The sequence below is a fragment of the Opisthorchis viverrini genome, assembly GCF_000715545.1.
Source record: "Opisthorchis viverrini unplaced genomic scaffold opera_v5_150, whole genome shotgun sequence".
NCBI classification, from domain to species: Eukaryota; Metazoa; Platyhelminthes; class Trematoda; order Opisthorchiida; family Opisthorchiidae; genus Opisthorchis; species Opisthorchis viverrini.
Genome location: NW_008751806.1, coordinates 634,085 through 646,649, shown reverse-complemented (window position 1 = coordinate 646,649; position 12,565 = coordinate 634,085). Strand labels below are relative to the sequence as shown.

At 42.2% G+C, this 12,565-nt stretch overlaps 1 protein-coding gene across 1 annotated transcript; it reads left to right on the top strand.

The window, feature by feature from the left end:
• Positions 1-609: 609 nt before the first annotated feature.
• On the top strand, positions 610-7,883 carry T265_14162 (hypothetical protein; the record flags this gene model as incomplete). The annotated part of the gene is made up of 3 exons (XM_009172295.1): positions 610-748; positions 3,887-3,981; positions 7,661-7,883. 3 exons carry the CDS (start codon positions 623-625, stop codon positions 7,866-7,868), a joined length of 429 nt encoding a protein of 142 aa, XP_009170559.1.
• Between the last annotated feature and the right edge of the window lie 4,682 nt (positions 7,884-12,565).

Here is a 12,565-nt window from a genome sequence, read left to right as displayed (position 1 = left end):
TCATCATCCCAACTTGTGAGTGCGCATGGTTGCCGGATATTTGACACTTTGTAATGTGGAATGTATTTTCCGCGTCGCCCAGTGCGGATCTTAATTAATGTCGGTTTTTCGGGTAAAATTACTACTGGCTGAGCTTTGTCGCTATTAGCGGCTTGCTACTTGTCAAAAGTGACTTCGCTTCAACCGTCCACGTTGCAATCCTCGGATAAACATGCAACCCAATTTCCTGTACCTATTGCTAACTGAAATGGCGAGACTGCTTAAGTGGTTATAGTGCGAATTTACTGACCGGAAGGTCCGTGGTTCGAACCCGACCTCTGCCTCTCGACTTTCCCTGCCTAGGCTTGGGCATCCTGACAGTATCCCAGCCCTCGTGCTTCCTTCGGCTGGCGTAGCAGCTAGGCACCAGAAGGATGTTACAGCTGGACGATTTTTTGCCAACGGATGACTTTCACTTTTGAGCGAATGGTACCAAAGAATAGGGGGCACAGTGGCATACTACTTTAGTAGTAAAGTTAGTATTTAGAAGAATTAAACGGTTGTTTTCCCTGTGATGAGATTTCCCACCAGGATTCGGTAGCTTTAACCTGTTTGTTCGTTTGTTCAGGAACCCTCCGGGAAAATGTCTTTCCAAAAGCTTCTGGAATCGGATTTCTATTCGCTCAACCGAAGTCGTAGTGGCTACATCAGCTTACCGGAGATTCAAAGTGCTGTCTATGCCTTTGGCCTTCCTCGCGAAGCGGCTAAAGTGAGTGAGCGTGGTTATAACCCTGACGTTCTCTTTGAACTACGATATATACGGGAATAATTTGCGCTACAATGGTTCAGCACGTGAAGTCCTCTGTATTTAGGTTCACGTAAGTTTGGGCGACCGCGCCAAAATGTGGAGAAAGGACAAACTTCAGCCAAATGGTTTATCCTATCCCGCCTAGAGCAACCCATTTCGGTATCCAAAGAAAACAGTGGCGTAAAGTGCAAATGTCTAATGTTAGTTATAATCAGCCTCCTTTTGAATCGATGACCACTTGAGAAACCTGGGCAGATTTACCTGATTAGAGCTACTCAAAATTCTTCGACAGCCTGTGACCGGCTTCGTCCAAATTGTAGTTATCACCTAGCCACAGTGTGCAAGTTTCTGTCAAACGTACGTTCTCTTTACGCCAAAGTTGGACGCAGCTGGTGAATAACACTCACGTGGACACCAAATATGAGTAGTGTTTCTTCAAGAGGGTATACTGCGACATTTCGAATATCGTGTCATTTGAAACAAGAGACGGCTGGCTATTTTGCAACACTTTCAGTTGAAGCAAAGTATCACAAACTGAAGATTCTGTTACAACCAATAGGAGATATGCGAATCGGTGTGGCTCACTTGTCATATCCGATTCTCCTTTGCCATTTTGTTCTTTATGCCGCTTAACCATTCATGCAAAAACCTATCTTAACAACAAGAAAAACAATTACATAAAGGAAACTACTGACAAGGTCCCTGAAAACTCTTCGACAGCCTACGACCAGTTTCGCCCTGCTTGGGGCTCATCAGGTAGACGCAGTCCTCGGTTTCTGTCAACCTTATGTTCTATTTGAACCGAAATTGGACCGTTTTCGAGAAATACACTCATTTACAAATCAATTTGATTTTCACGAGAGACTCAACTGAATCTCTGGTTTATGATATTCTACAATTTGGGTTGAAGTAGAACATAAGGTAGACGGCAACTCGGGGACTATGCCTATCTGATGAGCTCCAGGAAGAGTGATACCGGTCGTGGGCTGTCGAAGTGTTTTCAGCAACCATGTGAGTAGTGAGGCCAACTGAAACATGAGGTAGCCTGTGTGCAGCACATTCAGTTGAAGAATTCCACAAACGTGAGATTCAATTGAGTCTCTCGTGAAAATCAAATTGATTTGCAAATGAGTGTATTTCTCAAAAACAATTCCAGTTATTGTGTGCTGCTTACCTTATTCACCCGGTGAAACGGTTGTGATATATTACAACAAATGGCACTGTAGACATTCTGACTCAGGTACCAACATGCTCAATTTAAATCAAGTGAAGGGGAGGCCATGCATCAGCGCTCAAAGTGATATCAACTATTCAAACTGACAATCGGTTAAAAATCGTAGCCGGTGACAGAGCATTGTTGTCTTGTTTTTTCTCACAATGAAACTAAAAGATGAGCTCCTTCCGGTTCTGCCAGGTTTATTTTATTAAGGGGTTGTAGGAAGTATTATGCTTTGTCTTCTTGACGGTTATGTTCCTCGTACGATAATTTCTCATACTATTTTGGCCATCGGCTCTGATCACTCAATAAAATATACCTAAAATCTGTAAACAGCAGTGAAATGCCCTCTGATCAATTTCTGAGCAGACCGTTTGGCCCGAAAATTGTTGGACACATGATTTGGGAGGGGTTTTTTGTTTGTTCTAGGATACTGCATCTCAGCCTCACCAAACCAGCCCATACAGCCCAGACTGAATTGAGAAATTTAAAATGAATATGATGGCGATTTGAGCCGCTTTGTGATGCAAACTACCTGATTTGAATGAAACAGGATTTTACTGAGACAACTCCGACAAACCTAGGCATTGATCGGGGTCTGAGAGTCCAGACTTTTGGTCGCTCTACTATGCTGCACTATACTATACTATACTATACTATACTATACTATACTATACTATACTATACTATACTATACTATACTATACTATACTATACTATACTATACTATACTATACTATACTATACTATACTATACTATACTATACTATACTATACTATACTATACTATACTATACTATACTATACTATACTATACTATACTATACTATACTATACTATACTATACTATACTATACTATACTATACTATACTATACTATACTATACTATACTATACTATACTATACTATACTATACTATACTATACTATACTATACTATACTATACTATACTATACTATACTATACTATACTATACTATACTATACTATACTATACTATACTATACTATACTATACTATACTATACTATACTATACTATACTATACTATACTATACTATTACACTGCACTCATACATGGGTATCTATAATTGCTGTATGTGAACTACCAAGACCGAAGAAGGCAAACTCGGGCACAAATGTGTCCATTCAAGACTGTTGTCCTCGGGCAAGGCCATTTTTTACAATCACTATGCATAGGCGGTCTGTCTCGCTGAGAACTTTTTTCTTGGTTCATTTGAATGGTCCTTCATTGAAAACTGTCCAGAACTAAACCCTTTTTCCACAAAAGTGTGCCATGTGAAGGCCATTTTAGGGCGTACGACAATGAATGTTCTGGAAAGTATTTTCTGGCGATACAATATGAAAGATTCTACCCACTGCTGGTTGTTGATCAGGACTCCTGGATTCATGTCTCCACTTCCGGACCACAAAGATCACGTGACCGGTGACAGCATCAATGAATAATGCGTTCGAAAAGAAAGAATGATGCTCCATTTGGGTGAGTGATGTTCAATGATCATTTCGACATACTTGGAGAAATTATTGTGCTTAAGCCCGCGTGTGATTGGCGAAATTAAATCGATCCAGCTGATTCAAATGGCCCTGGAAATAAAGATCGATAAGAAAATCAAATCTTTCTTAAAAGCCCCGGAACATAAATTGAATATCCAACCAATGCGCGGTGAGCCCATGTGATTAAGGTTCTTATTTTTGGGATATTTTTCAGTCCGTTCGTGAAGATCGTTGACTTGGTGGTGAGCACGAAGCTCGTCATTGAAATTATCCCGCCCGTGTCCAATCATTCAACCATTTTGTGAAAAATGCTATCGAATCTCACATCTTCATGCATTGCCAATGTCGATGTATCTCAACTCGTTTCAGGAATTTCTTCATTACTGTGACTTAGACAAAGATGGGAAGATTTCAAAGGCTGAGTTCGAAGCAGCGGTCAAACGTCGCAAGGCAAGACGGATCAGGTTTGTCATACTGAGTTTTGATCTGAGTTTCATTTCTATAAGTTTGTATGATAGGAAGAATTATACTTCAAAATGCCTAATCATTCACAAACACCACGTGATATAATGCACATTCATTGCGAAAGTACACACAAAAGCTTGATTAAAGGCTACCACTCCATTGTGCTGGTAAGGCCGTGATGCTGGACTGATCCTGATGAAACCTCTATCCTCAAGCTTTCAACAAACCAAGATTGCTCACGAAGAGCAACCAAACGAAGACCGACTCACCATACTAAGAGCTGTTGTGGTGTGAAGCAGCCGCAGCTACGTTTTTTTTAAAGGCGAATGTGAAAACAGAACGATGTTTCCTGATACGATCGGCACCGCAGAGTTCTAGCTTGATTCTTCCCTTCACCCTCTTCGCACACTGGTTTTACACGGTCCACTTCCATTCAACCTGTTTATGTGTCAATGTGCACTCAACCTAGTTGGTCTCCACTCGTTTGATAACGTAATTGTTAGGGATTCGACCTGGTCACTTAATTCATAGTATGGTACACCGCAATCATCCTATGTGATCACTCCAAACGCGTCTCCATAATCGGCCGAAAGCAGTAATCGCCACGGCAATCCTATCATTTACTTCAATTTCAGCTTCCAAGGAAGCTTCGAAGGCAGCCAAAACTTGGCTATGCCGCTACACTATTAAAGTTCATCATTACTGATGCTTTGAAATTTTACCCGACCACTTTTGGACTTTTTATTGAACTCTGTCATCTTGTGAGGCCCTATTTATAATCTCCATGTTGAGTGTGTACCAGTTAGCCTCAGTCAGGGACACAATCACCAAGACCTATGTACGTCCATAGATAAAAAATCACGAGCTTATAAACGAAAATACTGCCGTCAAGCGATCACAGTTCCATCTACTACATTTCTGAGTCGTCCTGGGTCTTTTATTGATCTCTACATAAACTCCCTTTCAACCTGCAGCTGAGGACTTATGAAAAGTACTTTTTCATAAAAAAGACTTCCCTATTTTCCTCCCCTACCCGCAAGTGTCATGGCATTTGTCGGAGATTTCGAATCTCTATAGATTTCAAGCGACGATGCCTGTTAGCGTTAGAAATCAGATAACCGCTTTTGAATTATTTCACGAGCCTAAGATCTTTTTCACGCTACTTTTGAAAGGAAGGTCTTCGCTGCAGATGTTTATTACCAACTGAACATGAACGCAAAACTCTCATATGCATCTTGTTCTGTAAAAACTGAATATCCGTCTTCTTCTTGAACGCGTCTTCCTGAACTTTCCTGGATATTCATTGGCTATCACCCAGATGTAAAAGAATGCTACAAAGCGGAAATGTAAAAGAATGCTACGAAGCGATTCCACAAATTGAGTAATTATTCCCACTTTCCGATAGATGCGGAGCGGAGTTACGATAAAACATGTTACTCGCATGTCACATCAGTAGTATCCATCGTTGCACCTTCAGTTGGAGAAGTGAGCACAATTAGTAGGACTAATTCTATTTTTTCCAGCGTATTGTTGCGGCTACAGGGGCGTGGGTCATAAATTTTTCAGTAGTCTAGATATATCAGCAGTTTGACATTAAAACTGACAGCACCACCTTTTATACCCACCTTTTATACTTGAAGGAAAAACTATCAAAGTGGTGTTTTTCAATAAAATGGTTCGATAAACTTCCTGAAATTAAAAAAGCAAATCACTAAGGTCGATCAGCAAATTTGAGGAAATAACACGAAGCCAGAAGTGATCACGGCAGGTTTATTGCATGCTAGAACTGTACGCTGTTTCGACAACCCTACAATCGGATAGGAAGGTTGGGGAATAAAATAGACACAATTTCCGGAAAATAATTCAACATGATGGAAACGGTGAGAGTCAAGGATGAATACAAAAGACTCTAGACATCACATGAAATAATCTGAAAGAACGGTGGGCGAAAAAATGAGCATCTCAGGAGAAAACGGGCCCATTTTCAATCCCCACGACGTCGGGGATTTTCGCAGCGTTGTTTTTTAACTTGAATGATTGACAGAATGGTCTAAAAGTTGCATTTTTTCGAGAAGATTATTGATTTTTAAAAGGAGGGCTATTTTCAATGGAGATTTCGTCCTGTGAGTAAAGCCAGTTTATGCTGAAACCCCCGCTGTTTTATTTATACTTGGTATCATTGGTATCTCTCAAGCTTCCAGTGGTAATACGAATTCTGTGGATGCCTTGATCTGCCAACCACATAGGCTAACCAAATGCCTGTCAAAGTCAGCTTTTCTCGACAGAAAGCACTATAGACGTGTAATCGAGAAACACTCTTCTTATCCAGAATGGGCATATGTCAAATTTACAGTTACCCATCTTTTACGAAAGCACCTGAATGACTCTACTACAAGTGGTCAATGATTCAGAAAAACATCAAGTTTCCGTTAAAACACCATAAACGAGCAATCGGCTGGGTTCCAGGTGAGTCTCCCGTGAAAAAAAAATTGGTATGCAAATGAGCGCAAATTCACCAGTTTCGTGCAATTGGGATTCAAGTGGAACATAAAATTGATAGAAACTAAAAAATGGCGCCTATTCTGTGAGCCTCAATAGGGGCAAAACCGGTCATGGGCTGTCGCGGAGTTTTCAGCAACCCTGTGAGTAGTATATTGCGTCTATATAGTCATACTTAACTTGCCAAATTTTGAATACTGTGTCACTCTGAATAAGTGAGCCAGTGCGTCTATGAGGCAGTCAGTCTGTCTATTTGTTTGTCCGTCTGTCTATCGGTCTGTTTGTTCATTCATTCATTCATTCATTCATTGCAAATTTATTCATTCATTCATTCACTTTTCGACCCGTGAATCGTGCATCCATATTACGTTGGTTTTAGATACCAGAGGTAACGGAAAGCCTTGCGACCATCTAGCGGTGCGCATCCCTGAGTACGAGACGCTTTATATCCTTTGATTACTGATGCACTTGTATCCAAAAGGTCGGGTTCAACTTCTAATCCTGGCAAGTACCTACTACAAACCCTTCATCAGAGGAACTCGAAGGCCTTGTTACAAAAGTATAATCCAAGGCCTCCATCGAACGGCAAGAACTTGTTAATCAGGCTTCACAATCCAGATTGGTGTGTAGAAAAGTCTGGACACAATAACTTTGGTTGCCCTAGTGCTTACCACGTGACACTTGTGAGGACATGCCACTGTTATTAACCTCGGTTTACGTCTCGCAGCTGATAACATACAGCGAACTATGTCTCCTATCTGTCCTGAAGTTTCTATGGTGTTTCTCCTGCAAGACCACCACATTTTTATCCAATAGGGCCTAGAAATCTTTCGATCTTCCTGTTTTTATCATTTGGGTAAACTGCCTAGCTCCAATCCGTCAGCTGTGATAGTCCGGCTGCAGCGAAGGTGTTTATTTCGTTCTTTAATACCTGGTCACATGATAGGAGCTTATCGCTGTCTGTGGCCTGGGCGTATCGATTAGCTGCGAGTGGTTGGGTCAACCAGCAGGCATGTGGTCTTAGTCGTCATCCTATTGGTTGATGTGGTTGTAAGTCCACGCGACTGACTGCTAGGTCGTTCGTTCAAGCGTGATACAGACAGCTTCGTCACGAAAAAAAAGTTTTCTCACATTTTCTTGCATCCCACCGAATAAATTCACTCTTCTTTTGCCGTTCAGCTTAGAAGATACGAAAAATATGTACACTCAAATGGGAGCCAGTGGGAATGGACGTCTCGATTTCACTTGTTTTGTTCGACACATGATGCCATTGAACAAAGGATGGTCCGAATCACAAATGAAAACTCTTTTTCAAAAGTATGACAAACGAAAGAAAGGTTACCTCACCAAAGAAGAATTCGACGCACTGGTGCGGGAATCGAGTTGAACTGAGACATTCTGCCAACAATCAATATTCACCACTTATTGTGTTCAAATAAATCTATTTGATTCATGCTACAGGCTTGGCCAAATTTGTCCTACTGAAACCCGATAGGAGTATTTCTACCCTCGAAAGACACCGCTTTCCCTTAGCAAACCTTTGTGATGAAGACATCGCGAACTCATTTCTTTAAGCCTCAGTGGGCATGCGCTATGGGCTTAGCCAATAAACGAACGAAGAAATTACTGTCGAATACCTGTCCTGCTGGTGACCAAACTGGCGTAAACGAACCTTAAAGCAGCTTTGCTCACATATATCTTGCTTCTGTCTACAAATCGTGATAGCTGGAGTGCTTTCCCAAAACCTGGAGACACCAGCGGATTCAGACAACGTCTTCTGATTGCTGCAACAAAGTAGGTAGTAAAGTATATCTTTGTAATGCACTACTCATAAGGTTGCTGAAAATCCGTCGACAGCGCACGACCGGTTTCGCCCTTTTTGGGGCTCATCAGGTAGGCGCAGTCCCCGGATTTGCGTCAACCATATGTTCAACTTGAAACCGAATTGCACGGAATTAGCGAACATGCACTCATTTGCAAACTGATTTTTTCAGCAACCTTATGAGTAGTACATTACAAAGATATACATGTATCACGATATCTCGAATATCGTGGCGACTGAAACATGAGGCGGCCTGGTGCAGCATATTCAGTTGCCTGAGAACATCACAAACGAGAAATTCAGCTGGGTTTCAGCTGAGTCTCTCGAAAAACCAAATTAGTTTGCAAATGAGTGTATATTTGATAGGTAGGACAGTTTTAAACCCTGTTCAAACGGTTAAGTTCTATTGCCGCCGTCCGCCAAATTCTACGACATTTATTGATTCTACCGTCTACCTAGGAGAAACGGATTGGCTCGAATGAGGATAGGGCACAAAGACAATGAGGCTAATCAGATGCGCCAACATAACAGCAAAACCAGAATAGATCAGATCATCCTGCCCTGATACCTTCGCCAGTTTCTCACCGTCACATCGATACTATTTACCCCAATAAACAGCAAACTGGAAATTTTTCGAAGCTACTACTATTCGTAATAGGAGACAGATAGTTGTAAGTACAAAGGATTCCTCCTTTCGCTGATAATTTCGGGATGTGCTTCAGAATTCCACCTTTATAAGCTTTTCTAATGCGCGTCTAAAGAGTCACAGCGAAGTAAAGCAAGATTTGGTCGGTATGTCCTATAGTTCACTTTGAAATAGCGTTTATTTCGACAAATATGGAGGTAAGCTGCCCTGAATATCCACATATATTGGACGAGACAATACCGAAACCACGCTACGCGCATAGGTTTTCGAACCAAAGCAAAATTCGGTGTTGGAACTGAGGCACTAGATCAAGATTGTCCAGTGATAGAGACAAACAGCATTTCACCCCTCGGTCACCAAATTCCACGCACAGCAGAGGTGGTCGCTCAACAGCTGAATGAAGGTATGATTCCCTAGAGTGTATTAGCTGCGTTTCAACCAAAGTTTATCTCGATTTGAAAGTGGACTACTTGGTCCTTACGATACCTGTTTCGTCTTCAGCGTTTACGCTTGAAGTGTCTGGGGCTAAAATCGGAAGGGGAGCATCCTCGGTCAAAAACTGATTTCTGGCGAAAATTTTAACATATTTCTCCTCTTTCGAATGGAAAACAGCTTCAGAATAACTGCATAGTTTGGTGTGAGTTTCCGAGTGTTTATCTCCAGTTCCAGTAGCTGGTCGTCATAATCTGGGCTTCCGTTTCGTACTAAGATCTAGCTGTTCTGTCATCCTCTTGACTGTGATTTCATTGGGTTACCGAATTCGACTAGACTGGGTAGCTGTAAAAATCCACCTTCCAATCGAATAAAAATGGCGCCCGATACAACGGTAAACTTCCCAGACGGCTGGGGTGGTTTGAACCAGATAGTAACTACGACCTTGAACACTCCCGAGTGCCGCCCCTATGGTTAGGATTTGACAAAGTGGTTAGACATCTTTTTCAGGATCTGGTAAACAGTCTCCAGCCTACCCTCAAGAGTAGCAATACTGTACTGCATCAAGCCATGTGATCCAGACATGTGATCTTATTCCCCACCAGTAGACTGACTTCGTCGATTCAATGCAGTACATTGTTGTCCCCAATCTTTGAAGAGACTTCGGTGATTCCGGTACACAAATATGAGACTTTTTCTTATCTTCCTTAGTAGTTTTGCTGGAGCAAAGGCTATGAACCATCCAGAAGGATCAACAAGTCGTCCGTTAACACTGAACGTTGAGTTAGGCTTGTCATATTCAGAGGTATGCAAAACACAGGTTGAGCAGTGAGGTAACTCGAGCTTCAGGTAGATGAGCAACTACACCATCAGTTTGTGGCGTACTAGATGAGTTCCGGATTGTAGAATTATTCAACACCCAGAAGTGCCTTTCATCGCCATTTCGAAGCAAAATTACTGACGCAACAATCGAGCCTACGTTGTCCTGTGCAATGCATCTATCATTGCACATATGTGCTTCACTACATAAGGAAACAATTTTTGAGCTGTGTTGCCTTCCAAACGGCATTATAACTCCATGTTAGTCTTTGGCTTGCCTTCCCGTTCATAATTTCATGTCATAAAAAAAGAGTAACTTTTTAAGGAGACAAAAGGAAATTGTTATAACCGTACTTATAGGGTCATTAATGGTCATTCCCCGAAGGTCGATCTACAGTCATTTGCCGCACCGGGTTCAAAATGCTCGATCCTGATTGGCACACATTCTGACCAATCAGGACATGCCTTCGTTTGGTCTGAACCCGGCACACGACACCGTCCATTCGTCCACTGGCAGAGAAACAGATCTTAGGTGAATAGGAACTTTGCCCGCTGTTTTACCACAAAACCGTCACCAGTGCACCCTGAAGAAAACAAACACTAGCAAACACTGAGAATACCATCAGTGCTGAAGTTGTGGTAAGAAAAACCCTTTTCACATCATTTATTGATGGAACAACATGTGTGTACCGGTCTTTGAAGCAGAATTTCGTAGTGTTAACCACTGGCCTACATGACATATTCTGCTTGAATGAGCGAGATGTCTCAGTGGTTAGAGCGCAAATTTCCTGGCCAGAAGTTCCATGATTTGAACCCGACATCTGCGTTTCGACTTCCCCTGTCTAGACTTGGGCAACCTAGCAGTATCCTGACCATCGTGCTTCCTTCAGTTGACGTGGCAGTTGGGCACCGAAAGAGTGCTGCAGCTGAACGATTCTTGGATTAATTCCGCTTGAATTACAGGTTAATCCCGGTTAACGACAGACTCGTTATTCGTTACGTCACTTCCCGTGTTCAGTGGCCTTAGGGTATCTCGTTTGCCTCTTTCAGTACAAACATCGAGTGCACCAGATGACCACGGAGCATGTATGCCTGTCAGTGCTTATTTAGCTTGTGCTTGCTTCCTAAGCCTTAAAAGGTCTCCCAATCAGTTTGGAAAGAATGTACTAAATGAGATCAAGGGGGAATGCTGTCAGAGATTTCAGACCTTTTCAAAATTGGTTGAATAGGTCTCCTAACTTATCAGCTTTATATCCAGCAAGTTGAAAGGCCGCAGCTGTTCATAAGAAACTGACTTGTACGTTCTAACGCATACGTTTCCACCCAAATGTTTGATCGTATAACTGGCTTTGCAGACGTAGCACCTTTACCCGACTGTCCGACACTATGAGCAGGGATTTTAATAGGTTTTCTTGGAAATACCTCGGATTCCAAGAGGCCGAATATTCTGGTTTATGGCTCAGTAGAGAGCTATTTACACCATCCATTCGTTGAGGATCTGCACGTTCATGAATAAGTGAGACCTCTATAATGCGGAATTTAGTCTTATCTTGCGGCCTGACCAATAGTTTCGTCCATCTAGCGCTCATTGCGGAACAGTTGTTTGAGATTCATTGACCTCGACTTTCTGTTGAAGTGTAGTTACGCCCACCCGTTTCCCACAATCTGCTCTCAAATCGATAAGTTAGTATCGATCAGGTGAACACTGCTCACCACAAGCTACGCATCTGACGGAACTAAAGCTTAGCGTGTGGCCAGACGCGACTTCATTGTGGGTTCCGTTGGCTATGTATCACGTGGTTTTCTGAAACGCAACCTGCTGTACCCGAGACGACAAATCAACTGGAGTATTTACAAGAGCCAAAATCACAACAAAAAGACCCAGTCGCATAAGGCTAATTGTTGATGAAGTAAAAAAAAACCACCTCCCAAGGATGCGAACCATTTATCAATGGTAGGAGGCAGTAATCGGGATAGAATGCTGTCAGCCATACAACCGACAGAAAACTTGCTTTAGAGAGCAGTGTATATCATTTCGCTAGACTTTGCCAATCTGGAAGTTATCGTAGTTCTAAACAATTTCCGTCCGGACGATGCCACCCTGTGACTAGGTGGCTCATGCCGGCCAGCTGGCTTCGCTTACATCACACTGGGAACCCAAGTAATCACATTTCAAGGTCGTTCTACCACATCTTCCTTTCGGACTCACGGAGACAAGATTTTGGACACCAACTAGGTACAGAGTCCGAAATCACGCTTAAGTCCAGCAGACGTGCAGTCAACCAAAACGCTCAAGTTGTTCCCATTCGAACAGATCCCCAGGCACGAGGAGTCAAGTGGACATAATAGACCAGAATGGAAATCT